This window comes from Asterias amurensis, chromosome 17, assembly GCF_032118995.1.
Source record: "Asterias amurensis chromosome 17, ASM3211899v1".
Classification (NCBI taxonomy): Eukaryota; Metazoa; Echinodermata; class Asteroidea; order Forcipulatida; family Asteriidae; genus Asterias; species Asterias amurensis.
Window position 1 is genome coordinate 2,783,893 of NC_092664.1, and position 15,931 is coordinate 2,799,823.

Sequence of the window (15,931 nt, forward strand, 5' to 3'; positions counted from 1 at the left end):
TTTGAAATTAAAAATTAGTCGTGACTACAGGGCTGCGCGACTAGTGTCAAAGTCACGACTATTTGATGTGCGACTAGTCGAGTAGTAGTTTCACTAGTTACCAAGGCCTATTCACAATACACTATAAGATTGTATACCTTTTTTTACCCTAGGTGATCCAGCGGCGCTATGATGGATCAGTCAATTTCAAACGCAGTTTGGCAGATTACAAGGATGGCTTTGGGTCAATGGATGGTGAGTTCTGGCTTGGCAATGAGATTCTACATAAGCTGACTGATGCTGAAGGGAACTGGACAATCCGTGTGGACCTCACCAACGAACACAACGCCACCAGTTATGTGGAAGAGACACCCTTTTACATCAAACCAGACGACTACACCCTGTCTTTTGGGTACTCCAGTACACAACGAACTGGTAATGATACATTTGTTTTTTTACCATGGCCATGGAGGACTGCCAGAAACCTCAAACAACTGATACTGAAATTCAATTTGGTTTAACCCTAACACTGATGTGTGTTAGCCCTGCACACTCAGTACTTTCCCGAGTTCTGTGCAAATTCAACATTTATTAAATTGTTGCAGTACCCACTGCTAAAATGTAGAATAGGAACTGCATCTAGCCTCTGGGCAATCTCGTTGGTCTAATTGGTAAGAATTCCAACCAAGTAACATGCCCGTGATTTTTTCACACAACCTCAGGAAAGTACTGAGTATACATGTTGTGAGGGAAAACCAAATTCAAATTCTTTGTTATTTTGTGCATTATTGAGATACACCAAGTGAGAAGACTGGTCAATTCTACTCAAGCTGTCCAGTGTCTTTCAATTTACTAGCTAAGTTTACTACTAAAATAAACGCATCCCCTTCTACTTCCCAAGTTGGATATTAAACTCTGGTGTGATCCCCATCCATGCTGCAATTACATGTTGAATTATACAGCATAGACGTTATGCTACTCCATATATCACAGGTTCAATTCCGGTCATAGTCCTTTGTGTCTTTTGTTGACCCTGAGAATTTGACATAAAAATGCACAAATATAAGCCCCATTAAAGGCAGTGGAGACTATTGGTAATTACTCAAAATAATTGTTAGCATAAAAACTTACTTGGTAACAAGCAATGGAGAGCTGTTGATAGTATAAAACGTTGTTAGAAATGGCTCCCTCTGAAGTAACTTAGTTTTCGAGAAAGAAGTAATTTTCCACAAAATTGATTTCGAGATCTCAGAATTAGATTTTAAGGTCTCGAAATCAAGCATCTGAAAGCACACAACTTTGTGTGACAAGAGTGTTTTTTCTTCCATTATTATCTCGACCATTTTAGTTCAAATTTTCACAGGATGGTTATTTCATGCATATGTTGAGATACACCAAGTAAGAATACTGGTCTTCGACAATTATCAGTAGTGCCCAGTGCCTTTAAAAGAATTTTGGCAATGAGCAATAATAAGTATTTACTCTTAACACAATGACATCAAGAATGTTATCATATATTTGAAGTCTGTTCCTTTGTGTTTGATTTCAGTGGGTAGGTACTGCGGACATAAACTCGGAATGGAAGACAGGAGTATTCCTGAAGATAGAATCACTGTATCTAGTCACATTGATACGTATTTTGAGCCAATTAATGCCCGACTGAACCTGAGCCGCTATTGGGTTCCAGCTGAAGGACAACACCAGGGTTCCTGGCTTCAAGTATTTATGGGTACAAAGCCTGTCCAGATTGAGGGTGTCATCACACAGGGTCACGTACATACCACACCTACCTGGTATGTTTCCTATGTGACACATTACCAGGTACAATACAGCATTGATGGCACTGCATGGCTGTATGTGAATGATGGGACCTCTACTCCACAGGTAAGAGTATTGAAAGGCACCCTACATCCCAACATGTACTCCTTATAGACCAATCCAGAAGCGCACCGGGCACTCAAGTGTTGAGCACCGCGCGCCATTGCTGGGGTGTACATACATGTGCCTAGTTTTGTGTACAAAGACATGAGGAAGTCGTTTTTTCTTTTCATTTTTATGGAAATTAAATGTTTTCCTCAACGAATAACACAATTTCCTTAACAGGAAATCCAGATATACCACGTAGATCACTGACCACAAATATCTGCAACAAAATAAAAGCGGAATCATCTTGAAAAAGGTGCTTGTCTTAGGCGAGTTAGGGGTCAAAGACGCGAAAACTGCATAATAGTCGCTAAAATGCATTACATCGGCAAGGTATTTTGTCAGAATTTCAGTATTTTACTTTCTGGTTAATTTTAAAAATTTATCAAGAATGTAGTACGTTGTTATATCAAGCAGCCATATCAAGGAAATTTCATAGATTGTCGAGGAAGACATTCAATTCCCATAAAAAGTGAAAAGGAAAACAATTTTCTTGTGTCTTTATGCACAAAACTAGGCACAAAGACACCCCAGCAGTGGCGCGCAGCGCATGGCGGCGCCCAGGACTTGCGCGCCTGGATCGGTCTATAAACAAATAGGGAATCAGGTTTCTTTCCCTGCCTTTCATCGTTGTGGACCCCAGTTCAAATCCCACCCCAGACTTGAGCCTTGCATGTGGATTGGGTTTTCAATCCCTACCTGATTGCATGGGTTTTCCCCATTGGGGTTTTCCTCCCACATCTAAAACTAAACATTTCTTCTCGTTTCCTATCCATCCTGTTTTTGGTGCTAATTGTGCTGTTGGGTGTGTTTATAGATAAATAAATTACACCTTGATGAAGCTGTACCTCAGTATTCATGATCTATGTAATATTCATAAATACCCCAGACAGTTTCCCTATTCCTATTGGTGGAAAGCGCGTCACGTGGGGGTGTTAAAACAGTTGATAATGACCAGTGTTTATAACCGGTTGTGAGCGGATTCTCCGCGCTAGTCTTGGTGCAAGACGTTTCTTGTTGCGGGTGCTGTCGGTGAGTTTGCCATGCTGTGTGTGAAAGGAAAACAAGAACGCGTTGCACCAAGACTATACGCGCATGCGCACGAACGGAGCCAGAAACTGTCAGAAATAGAGACGTCTCAGTCATAGCAATGCAACACATGGACAGAGCTCAAGGAAACAGATAAGTTTTACAGAGTTTCTTACTTTATTACGCCTTTTAACCAAAAAGGCATTTATGAATGTGAATAAAAGAGTAGTGACTCGTTCTTTCACGGCCGTTTAAAACCTTGCAGGGTCGTTGCCGTGTGATAAAGGCCGTCGCCTTTGGCTCGGGCCTTCATCACACGGCAAGACCCTGCCGGTTTAAACGGCCGTGAAAGAACGAGTCGCTACCCTTTTATTCCCTTATTCATAAATACCCCAGACAGTTTTCCTATTCCTATTGGTGGAAAACAAGTCACGTGGGGAAGTTTAAACAGTTGATAATGGAGCTGGAGCTGTTTATAACCGGTTGTTTTCGGAACGCATTTGTGCGGGTTAGCGCACAACCATTTTCCCTGGGGTGATTGATCTCGCCGCGCCATTAGCCCATGAATACGAGGATGCATTACTATGTGCACGAATGCATATCTGAAAACTGTCTCAAAAAATGCAGCACACGTACAGAGCTCAGTTTCCTACTTTATTATGCCATAATGGCATTTATGAATGGAAGTAAAAGAGTAGTGTCTCGTTCTTAAACGGCCGTTAAAAACCTTGCAAGGTCGTGGCCTTTGGCTTGGGCCTTTATCACACAGCCCTGACCCTACCAGTTTTAAACGGCCGTTTAAGACCTTGTCGCTATCCTTTTATTCCCTGATTAACTCATTATATGATCATGTCCATATCTGATTCTATTGAAAGACGTTTGTTGGCAACACTGATAAAGACAACCCAGTTACCAATATATTCAAGCAGCCTATTCAAGCACGGTACATCCGCATCAAACCAACAGCCTGGGATAATTACCCAGCACTGCGCATTGAGCTCCTTGGCTGCAGAGGTATGTGATAGCACTTACTGTTGTTTATGTGCTAAGCATAAATGTTCTCAATAACAGGTTTACAAGTAGGTTTCACAATTTCCCTCAATTAATTGGAACATGACAAGCTTCGGATGGGACGTAAAGCAGTTGCTCCCATGTGTTGTGTAACGCATGTAAAAGAACCCAGTGCACTTATCGAAAAAAGAAGGGGTGCGCCCCTAATTTCAAATGTCACACTTTCCCACAAAGGATTACTAGACCAAGTACACTGTAGTGTTGTGGCTGAGCGATTAAAGGAACACATTGCCTTGGATCGAACGAGTTTGTCTATGAAAAGCGTTTGAAACCATTTGTCATGAAATGCATATGGTTGGGAAGATCTTTTAAATGTAGAATATAATGATCCACACATAAGTATCACTCAAAATTGAACGGTTTTCATCTTACGTCGCGAACTAACACGGTCGGCCATTTATGGGAGTCAAATTTTTGACCCCCATAAATGGCGGACCGTGTTAGTTCGCACAGTAAAAGGAAAACCATGCAATTTTGAGGCAAACTTGTGTGGATCATTGTAATCTACTTTTACAAGATCTTTCTAACCATACCGATTTTGTAACAAATGGTTCATAGCCCTTTTCAAAGACCAACTCGACTGATCCAAGGCAACGTGTTCCTTTAAGAGCACCGAAATTCAAACTCTGGTGTTTCTGATCAGCAGAGTGTGGGTTCGAATCCCCAGCCGTGACACTTGTGTCCTTAATAAGCATGACCCTTAACCATTGCTTCAGATGGGACGTAAAGCTGTTGGTCCCATGTGTTGTGTAACGCATGTAAAAGAACCAAGCGCACTTATCAAAAAGAGAAGGGGTTCGCCCCTAATTTCAAATGTCGCACTTTTTCCACAAAGGATTGCCAGACCAAGTCGCTGTAGTATTGTGGCTGAGCGGTTTAGAGCACCGAATTCACACTCTGGTGTTTTTGATCAGCAGGTTGTGGGTTTGAGTCCCCAGCCTTGACACGTGACACAAAACTCATAGCTTTTAGTAATGGTGCGTAATATATTGGGTACACGCGCGTGTACACAACCCAACTCACTCAAAACATGTTTACAAAAAATGTTGAAAATTTTAAACTTGAATGTCACAGATTGTCACCACTTTTATTATTGTAGGGTATCATTAAAAATTGTGTGTAATTATTTAATATCTGTTCAGTTGATCGAGGCTGTGTACAAAGTCTTGGAATGGAAGATGGTAGCATCCCAGATGACCGAATTACACCATCCTCTACTGATGGAGAATTCTGCGCTTTAAACGTTAAAGGAAGACTGAATGAGTTTGGTGGCTGGTGTCCAACAGACAGTGATAAAAACAGTGCTTGGTTTCAAGTGGACCTACAACATATAGAACGGATTACAGGTGTTATCACAAAGGGTAACAACAACAGAGTTACCTGGACGACAGAGTTCCTGGTGTCACACAGTAGCAATTCACAATACTGGACCTACATAGGGGGTACATCTAAGGCCAATGCACAGGTATGCTTTGAGGTGTTTGTTTGCCTGTTTGTCACGTGTGTCTTGTTCTTTTGTTTGTTTGTTTGTTTGTTTATTTGTTTGTTAACCTGTTTGTTATGTGTAATTTTTTGTCCTTTTGTCTCTTGTCCTTCGAGGTTGGACTGACACACCTCTTGGTGACAGTGCAGGCACTTTGTCACTCCTGGCAAACCGGATTGTTGATGTCTTTCTGTTGTCCTCGGTCTTGTAATGTAGTTTGTTGTTTTCTCTTTTACTGCTGCTCCCCTTTTTTTATTAGATGTATCCTTCTTTTACAGATTTTCAATTCCAGTTGTATATATTTTTATATTTATTGTTCTTAAATAGCCAATAAAGGATGATCTCAATATGTCAACTATTCCTTTTTTTTATGGCCAAATAGACATCGCAGATACTGGTTAATTTTACTCTCAAAATTTGCATTTAGTAACAAATAACTTGAGTCAAAAATGCACCCAAAAACGGCTTATCTATTATAATGACCCTGGACGCCAGTGACGATGTTCCCCTATTGGTTTTGAACACAGTTCTCCAGCTTTGGCATTTCCACACCAAATAGCCGCCACTGACGTCATGATTCCTTTGTCGCGCGGGCTTGTTTGACCCCCCGTTTTTCAGAATTTTAGCTTGGATCGTTCTGGAGAAAAAAAACATTTTTTACATGTTTAACGTGAGGTAAGAGACTCGTTATATTTTTTATGTTTCCTGGATGGAGTGCAGCTCTTAGAAAACTGTCATACATGTATCTATCTAGTTGAGATCATCTTTTATAGGCTGTTTAAGAATTTTATCCTATTCATGTAAATAATTTGTAATTTTGTTTTTTTATGTGGAATTTCCAAATGAATAATAACAATAGTAATACCCCAGATGTGGGGCAACAGATCTACCGATCATAGTACATGTACAGTGTATGTATTTGCTTTTGTTGTTCCTTGCCCATCTCAGGGTATATTGTTTTGTATTTTGTTTTGTACTGATATGGCAAATAAAATAATAATAATAATAATAACAATAATAATAATAATACAGAAGTGGCAGAAAAACATCAGGCAGATAACATGAAGTAATGCCTTATACCTGTTCAAATTTTGTGATTCCTCACAAATATTTGTAGCAGCATTACAGCAGAACTTCTTTAAGGATTTGGGTACTTTTTGTAGCACAAAATGCATTGTCCACAGATTTACATTAAACTTGTACCGCTTGAAGAGAATGATAGTAGAAAGCTTACCTTAAAATAGCTTGCTTGGGTGGTATACCGGTACATGTAGTACATGTATCTTTCACCCCCCAAAAAAGAAAAAGAAAACTGGCTCAGTTTAAAGGGAGGGTACACGTTTGGTAGTTAAACACAAGTCTTTTCACTTGGTGTACCCCATCATAACCATAAAATAACAAGCCTGTGAAAATTTGGGCCTAATTGGTCATCGAAGTAGCAAGAAAATGATGAAAGAAAAAACACCCTTGTTGGACGAATTTGTGTGCTTTCTGATAAAAGAATAAAAGACTTCTACATGTAGCTAGAAGTCTTTAACTGTTTTAGTGAGAAATTACCTCTTTCTCAAAAACTACGATACTTCAGAGGGAGTCATTTCCCACAATGTTTTATATTATCAACAGCTCTCCAATGGTCATTACCAAGTCAGTTTTTAAGTTAATATTTGTTTTGAGTAATTACCAAACGTGTACCTTCCCTTTAAGCATGTAAAATGTTTTAACCAGTTCTGGTATATTACCATAAACTGGTTGAAACATTTTTACATGCAAAAGTAATTTTCGTCTCACTGAGACAAATTGTTTTACGTATTTCTCAAAAACTACAGCACCTCAGCAAGTTATATTTTAAGGTAAGCTTTTTCAATCATTATCTTCAAATATCTTTTTATCTTTTTGAGTGTAATGTTAACCTGTAAACATTGTGTTTTGTGTCCTACAAGAAGTACACGGCCCATATAACCATTGTGTATTCCATTGATCAATAGTAAGCAATGAGCATCTAATTTATTTCCCTTCACAGAGATTCCCCGGAAATAGTGACCGAGGCACCAGAGTAATTAACATGTTCAATGAGGAAATCAGGGCACGCTTCATACGCATTTTTCCAACTGCGAATTCTTACCACATGTATCGTCCATCAATGCGTGTTGAGTTTCTTGGATGTAATGGTAAGGTCATCTTATATAAACAGGCATTCAACTCTTGAGTAGCCTTTTGTCTAGTCCTTCGTGGCTTGGACAGCTTTGTAGAGCCTTGGTCCCTAGCGACTGGAACGGGAGACCACACATGCGAGTGGTGAAGCCACGAGGGCCTTTTCCAACTTGTTTACGGTTTCTTATGTGTTTCTTTAAATCTTGACTTTTGCTACCCAAAAGGGTAGCAAAAGTCCAAATGGGGTCAGCATTCATTAGTGTACGTTTTGTACTCTGTGAATTATTCATCAAGACAACCGCAAAACAAGTTGGATAAGGCCCTCGTTGCTTCGCTAATTGCGTGTGTGGTCTCCCGTTCCAGTCGCTTGGGACCACGGATTTGACATGTATAGTCAAATTTGCATACGGTAAACAAAACACCATAATAGTGTGGGTTTGAATCTCGGAAGTGGCCTCTAAAAAGATAGTTTGCTCTAATTGCTTGTCTTTGTATAAATGGGTTTACAAGGGTAAAGGTTAATATTGTCTATGAAAAAGCCTTTGGAGTGCTACGGTTGCCCAGGTTGTATACTCCCCAGGGAGCTGAGAAAGTTGAAACGGATGTTATTGGCCCAATGACTATCATGACTATAGGGCTTTAATCATTGAGACAGTTATGGTGAATTGCATTATATAATATTTTGTTATTATTATATTAATAATCTTCACAAAGCCACACAGTGAAAACCATTATGATCATCGTTATATATGTGTTTTGAGGCATTGCATGGTGAGGTATCAATGTATATTTGGTTTGCCATGTTTGCGGTAACACCATGTGTGCATCTACTTGCCAGAGTTTGTTCTTTATGTTGCTGTACAGTTATAATAAACAATTCAATTCAATTCAATTCAATTCAATTTAAAGAAATTTGTATTTCAATTCAATTTGTAGAGTGTCATGGCCGTTTGGTTAAGAGCATCAAATTCAAGTTTTGGTGCTACATTGTAAGTCACCAGAGTGTAGGTTTGAATCCCGGTCGTGACACTTGTGTCCTTGAGCAAGATACTTTACTATAATTGCTTCTCTTCACCCAGGGGTATAGTTGGGTTCCTGCGAGGGTAGAGGTTGATAGTGGAATGCATTTGGAGCGATATAAACTGTTGCCACGGTTGTGTACTCCCAAGGGAGCTGAGAAACATTAAAGAAAAGGGATGTTGTTGGCCTTATGACCAGGGCACTAATGTAAAGCGCATTGATACGGTTATTGTGAAATGCTCTATATAAGAGTTATTATTATGTATTTATTATTAGAATTGTCTTGATGTTCTACTTATTCTATCATCGTTGTAATGCTGCTTGAATAACACATCTGTATTAATATTTCTCTTATAGAACGCTGGTTTTGTTTGCAACGTCTTGGAATGGGAGATGCTAGCATTCCCGACCACAGTATCACAGCATCAAGTACAAATGGGAAGGTAGATGGTAACTGTCAACCAAGTAATGCACGACTCACTCAATCAGCAAACAGCAATACTATTGGCTGGTGCCCTGATCCTAATGACAACAATCCATGGTTACAGATTGATCTCAGAGTTAGAGTCTTAGTAGAGGGAATTATGATGATGCAAGGATCTGATCAGGGAACCAGTGTAGATACAAGTTATGAGTACAGTGATGACCAGCGCACTTGGCATAACGTGGATTCAAAGCAGGTAAGAACTTTGATGTCAAACAATGCACGTAAAGCGTCTCTCTTGTAATCATTTTTTTTGTGGTGCTAAAACTGTTCAAGTATTGAATGTGTTTGATTAGCTTCCCTGGGTTGACCCCGCGGTGCTTACTCGGGATAGCCACACCAGTTTTTGTACAGTAGCTGACAGATGCAGGTACTCCACTCGGGTGAGCCCCTGACAAGAGCTAAGCGAACGCTCACTCACCCTCTCGTGGTGACGTCATGCACCTGGGCCAGTCCCATGTGACCCACTCCACAAGCAGGGCACTCAGGACTGACCCGGGTGAGCCCCTGGAATGATGTCAAAGCTATTCGAACATAGGGGGTGGGGGGGGGAAGACGAGGGTCGACCAAGGGAAGCTAATCGAATGCACCCACTGGTTTGAATATCAATAAAAAACTAGTTTCATAAAACCATTTGATCCAACATATAAAAATTGACCAGCATCAACATTATAACGTAATTACATAATCATCTCTACCTATTATCCTACCAGAGCACTGTGTTAAACACAGTGCAGCTGCCACAATGGCTACAGCTTCTTTGCAGCTAAACATTTTTGTAATGTGATTTTGTACTAATAATAGTGGCTTCTTACACTGTATATAGCGCTCATATCCATCTGTTTAATAATCCTTTAAAAAACACAAGACCACCGAATCACCAGTGTGTTCGATCATGCTTTAACTGGCCCAATGCTGAAAGTAGTGGCAATCGGCCAGTAGTCCAGTGTTATTTTTGAGCCTTGTTAAGGTTTACATATCAACAAATAGATTAACTTTTTATTTGAATCACAACAGATAATCAGAACGACCACATCAACCTCTGAAGCCACCAGTATGTTCCATCCACCAATCACAGCTCGTTATATCCGCATCGTACTAAGCCAGACTGATGGTTCTCTATGGATACGCATTGAACTCCTGGGATGTAAAGGTGAGTTCTAACAAGAAATTGTTACGTCTCCACAAGTCTCAAATAATCGTGACTACAACACTAGTCGCGACTAATTTGTTATTCTCAAGATGTGGTGTGACAATGTTTGCCCCAGGCGCAATATAGTAAAGTTCAAGCTGAAAGGATTGAAGGATTGTGTCACTGATGTCTGATTGTGTTTCTTAAGTAAATAGTACTGAGGGACACAATTGGTTCACCAAACAGGTAGTCGTGACTAATTTTGAAGTAGTCGTGTCTCTTTATTTAGTAGTCGTGGCAGCACGATTAATCAAGTAGTTGAAAAGCGATAGTCGCGACTTGACTAAGCAATCAATAGTCGTGACTACGACACTAGTCGCACTTTACCGCCCAGGCCTACTTGCATTATCATTCAGCCTAGAAGCCATTGACCTACATCAAGAAATGGTTTCAAAGAATCCAAATTACACACAAGAAAAACCAGAATTTGGAAAAAGGATGCATTGTCCATTTTGCAGAGTGCTTTTTACCCCTTAAAACTCCAATCAGTACAAAGTGATTAAAGATTTAAAGACCTCACTGATTTCATTTTATTGGAAACCAAACAAATCAAGAGATTGCTATCCATTATTCATAAACACCTTTCGCTATTCCTATTAGTTGAGAGCGCGACCGGTGGGGGCGTTTAAACGGTTGATAAGTTGAAGCTGTTTATAACCCGTTTTTCCCGGATACGTTTAGATGCATATTAGGCACACGAATGCATATCCGAAAACTGTCTCAGTCATAAAAAAGCAACACACATACAGAGCTGAAGGACATAGAAAAATGGATAAGTTTTACAGAGTTTCATACCTTATTACGCTTTTTAACCAAAGAGGCATTTATGAATGGGAATAAAAGAGTAGTGACTTTATCGCACGGCCTAACCCTGCCGGTTTTAAACGGCAGTTTAAGAACTCGTCGCTACCCTTTTATTCCCTTATTAAGATTTTAAGGAGCTATTGAACCAAGTTGTGCAGAATTCTTAAATTTAGCTGTCAATCCAACAGCAAACTTTGTGTCTATCCCTCAGAAAGCTTGAAACGTTTTGAGCTGTCATCAGCTTGCAAGTGGTGTTGTTTGGGCTACACGACGGTAGCGGTTGAATGGCTTCTGACTGGCACCCCAGAGTATAGATATTGACAAAATAGGGAAACCTCCAACATAGGGCTACGTGTAGATAGCTCAGTTGGTAAAGCGTCGTCATGTTAATCCGGAGGACATTGGTTCAAGACCGACTCTCGTAAAAAAAAAAGTTTGTTCCCCCCCAAAATCAGTTAAATAATTACTAAGTCAGTTTCCCTTGTGGTTTACATTGATATCTGAAACAAAAAGTCTTGTGATCCCCTGGCTGCCGCTTCCCAGGTTGTATCAAAATTTGGGTGTGATCCCTAGCTACACGAAAGTTACAGGTTGTATGGCTGCTGACTGGCTCCCCGGAACAAATATATTGACAAAATAGGGCAAGATTGCTCAGTTGGTAAAGCGTCAGTATGTCAATCCTAAGGACACTGGTTCGAGTCCCACTCTTTTTCTTTGTTCAACCCCAATCTAAAATTATACATTAACATTTGTTTGTTTACAGTCCATTGGGTATGTGCTCAACCACTTGGAATGGCAGACCAAAGCATTCGGAACTCACAAATCACAGCCTCAAGTTACAACCAGGACCAACCAATCAGCTGTAAACCTAGTCAAGGACGTTTGAATCTTGTCAATGGTGGATGGTGTCCATCACAAGTTGACAGAAGTGCTTCGTGGCTTCAAGTTGACTTACTTATGGCAACTCCTATTGAAGGGGTCATAACTCAAGGGATAAATAGCAACACTCTAAACTGGCATGTAACATCATTCCAAGTAGAATACAGCCTTAACGACAACACCTGGTCCTTTGTAAGTGGCCATGGAGCACCTACAGGACAACCTCAGGTAAATAGAAATAAAATTATATAGGATTTGAGGCATTGCATGGTGAGGTGTCAATATATATTTGGTTTGCGGTGACACCATGTGTGTATCTACTCGCCAGGTAGAGTTTGTTCTTAGAGAACTGTCTTGCTTGATTCTACTACCACGGAGTAGATGTTTGGGTGTTTGGGAGACTTCTCAGTTCTGAAAAGAACTGTCCTGCTTTTTAACTATTACCCGGGCGGATTGTATAGAAAATGGGCTGGAAATACTTCTTTAGCTTATAGGATTGTGATTAACTGTACAACCGCGGAGTCAGTTCTTAAATTGGTCTCAACGTTTCAACTAGCTTGTTCCAGTCATCGTCAGGAGAAATTATGTTAAAATCCAAGTCTTATACATGTATAGCGCACGTATCTACCCAAAAAGGGGCTCAAGGCGCTTATTATATGCATTTACACAGAAAGAGAGGTTATTGAAGTTATAAATTATTAAGGTCCTACGGCGCATTTAGCAGCCACAGCCGGGAACACCGGGGCGAACCCCTTCTCTTTTCGATAAGTGCACCGTGATTCTTTTGTACGTGCATTAGACAACACATGGGTCCAACCTCTTTACGTTCAAATAAAATGTGTCTATATTACAAAGACACATTCAAGCTGTTTCAGTTCAATTCAATTATGGAAGTGTCGTGGCTGAGCGGTTAAGATCACCGAATTCAAACTCTGGTGTTTCTGATCAGCAGAGTGTGGGTTCAAATCCCAAGCCGTGACACTTGTGTCCTTAAGCAAGACACTTGGCCATTGCTTCATCCTTCGAATGGGACATAAAGCTGTTGGTCCCATGTGTTGTGTAACTCATGTAAAAGAACCCAGTGCACTTATCGAAAAGAGAACGGGTCCGCCCTGGTGTTCCTGGCTGTGGCTGCTGTCCGTAGCACCTCGTAAACCCTTATAAGGTGATTACTAATTGGGTCTCAAAGTTCATCACTGCAATAATCTATCTTTCGAAAAGTTTGTATATACTCTGCGCCTTGAGTACCTTGTTTGGTAGATACGTGCGCTGTATAAGACTTCAATATTATTATTATTATTATTAATTAAATCAACGTTTGTTTTCATATTGGTCAAATAAAGAAATTAAATACAAGGACAGATCAAGAAGGTAATTTATGAAAATGAAATGAAAAATATATAATGTAAACAGGACTTATTCCATTCATTGCAACTCATTATAACGTAAGAAGAAAATTACTCCATTTAAGGTAGAAACCAATAAACCAAACAAAGCAAAATGATATTAATGTTTAGATTGCAAAAAAAAAAATGCATTGGAAAACTTCTTCAACTAAACATCACTGTTTAGCTGTTAAAGGTCTGCATGGAAATGTAAATAAAGTTGTTTTAAACCCATGAATCATTCTTTGACATGTTTAACGAAGGGAATCAATGTGTGGTGAAGAGGTTTTCAACTAGTGGTTTAATCCCAACGAGGCCTGGTTCTTGATAATTTTACCGAGACGAAGTCGAGGTAAATTATCAAGAACCAGGCCTCGGCGGGTTTAAACTACTGGTTGAACACCGATTTAACACACTTTGATTCCCATTCACAAATACCATTGTGGTCAAAAACATCAACACTTTTTGGTCAAAAAATAGAATAAATGCAAAAATTATAATTGTTCAATGATTTCTTTCAACGCAACACCCTCGAGCTATGAAATGGTAAAGCCCTCCGGCGCTCTAGGGTAAACAACTCCTTATAAGGGAATGCTGTGTGCGTCGCGCGTATCGCGTGATATGGCACAACTGTTTCAGCCAGTTGCTCTTGACCAATAGGAATGAAGAAAGTGTCTTATAAGAACAGGTGCAAGCTCGTGTGTCACGCCCATGTTTCAACACTTTTTACTGGTCATAAACAAAGGTTTATACACACCCACGTGATGCGCTCTCCACCAATAGGAATAGCCAAACTGTCTGCGGTATTTATGACTAATTGATAATTCTCGTTGAACATGCATGCATTTTGTTTTCTTCTGTTTTTTACAGACATTCCGAGGTAACACTGACCAGTCCACACCCGTTACTAACAAATTTGAGCAGCCAATCAGAGGACGTTTCATCCGTATTAGACCAGTCAGATACTCGGGATATCCAGCGATGCGTATTGAACTCATTGGATGCAGAAGTAGGTTTATCATTTAATTCCAATCCATGTTTTTAGTTTTTGCTCATTGTTAGTGCTTTTGTTGGTCTATAAAAAGCGTTGGTAATCATTTGTTATAAAATGCATTGGTAAGAAAGATGTTTTAAAAGTAGAATACAATGATCCACACAAATTTGCCTCGAAATTGCATGGTTTACCTTTTACTTTGTGAACTAATACGGTAAATTTGACTCCCATAAATGGCTGACCGCGTTAGTCGACCAGGTAAAAAGAAAACCACTCAGTTTCGAGACATTTCTGTGTGGATCATTGTATTCTACTTTAACAACATCTTTCTACCCATATGCATTTTATAACGCTCTCAAAGACCAACTCGGCTGATCCAAGGCAACGTGTTCCTAAAAACAAAATTGTGAGAAACAGCTCCCTCAGGAGTAAAGTAGCTTTAAGAAGTTGTTTGTGTCCCTGAGCCAATTTCACACGAGGGCTGATAATCAACGTCCTCGGTTACTGGCGTCAACTGTCTGGCCCCACGATCGTTTGCTACTTCCTGATAATAATAAATTATATTGAAGTCTTGTATAGCGCATGTATCTACCAAACAAGGTACTCAAGGCGCTGAGTATATACAAACTTTCAGATAAATAGGTTATTGCAGTGATGGATTCTGAGACCCAATTATGCAGCACCTTATAAGGGTTTACAAGGTGCTACGGCGCATACAGCAGCCACAGCCAGGAACACCAGGGTGAACCGCTTCTCTTTTTCGATAAGTGCACTGGGTTCTTTTACTTGCGTTACACAACACATGGGACCAACGGCTTTACGTCCCATCCGAAGGATGAAGCAATGGTTTAGTGTCTTGCTTAAGGACACAAGCGTCACAGCTGGGGATTCAAACCCACACTTTGCTAATCAGAAACACCAGAGTTTGAATTCTGTGCTCTTAACCGCTCGGCCACAACACTTCTACGGTGTTTCACACGACAAACTGAACCGAATGTGAATCCCTTAATCCTGTGTTTTGTGTAATGCACTTAAAAGAATCCAGTGCACCTAAATTGTAAGGAGAAAGGGTTCACCCTAGTGTTCTTCTTCTTCCTGTACAAGCCTCACATGTGAGTAATATTGTACTATGAAGTGCAAAAGTGAGCAGGCCGTGGGAACACATCAGCAAAAAGCTCACAAAAATAGGTGTATGTACGTGTACATGTGTATACAGATACAGGTAGGCTTCTCGTGCAAGTAGAAACTGGTGGCTGGCTTGGTGAATGGACTGTTAGATTGGACAGCCGACTCCAGTGATGGAGCTGTCACAATTGTGTCTGATAGTTTGTTCCATAGACAGATGGCACTTTGGATGAAGGAATGTTGGTAGACGAGGATCCTGCAACGATGTTGAGGTTGATGGAATGAAGTATGGTGGTCCACATGGTATAGCCACAATACCATGCACAATCCTGGACACCATAATGGTTTTGTTATGAGCCCGACTCTCACAAAGAGTTTGCCATTTTAGATCTTCAAGCCTCTCGGTGACACT

The 15,931-nt window shown here is 40.2% G+C and overlaps 1 protein-coding gene across 4 annotated transcripts in view; it reads left to right on the forward strand.

Annotated features, from left to right (window-relative positions):
* LOC139949476 (uncharacterized) overlaps positions 1–15,931 on the forward strand; it is a 49,539-nt gene that overhangs the window by 29,751 nt on the left and 3,857 nt on the right. For all 4 annotated transcript variants that reach the window (XM_071947832.1, XM_071947829.1, XM_071947831.1 and 1 more), the window contains 9 exons: positions 153–414; positions 1,529–1,863; positions 3,807–3,945; positions 5,145–5,467; positions 7,506–7,653; positions 9,014–9,336; positions 10,158–10,293; positions 11,900–12,243; positions 14,271–14,409. In XM_071947832.1, coding sequence (XP_071803933.1) covers positions 153–414; positions 1,529–1,863; positions 3,807–3,945; positions 5,145–5,467; positions 7,506–7,653; positions 9,014–9,336; positions 10,158–10,293; positions 11,900–12,243; positions 14,271–14,409 — 2,149 coding nt within the window. The remainder of the gene's footprint in view (positions 1–152; positions 415–1,528; positions 1,864–3,806; positions 3,946–5,144; positions 5,468–7,505; positions 7,654–9,013; positions 9,337–10,157; positions 10,294–11,899; positions 12,244–14,270; positions 14,410–15,931) is intronic.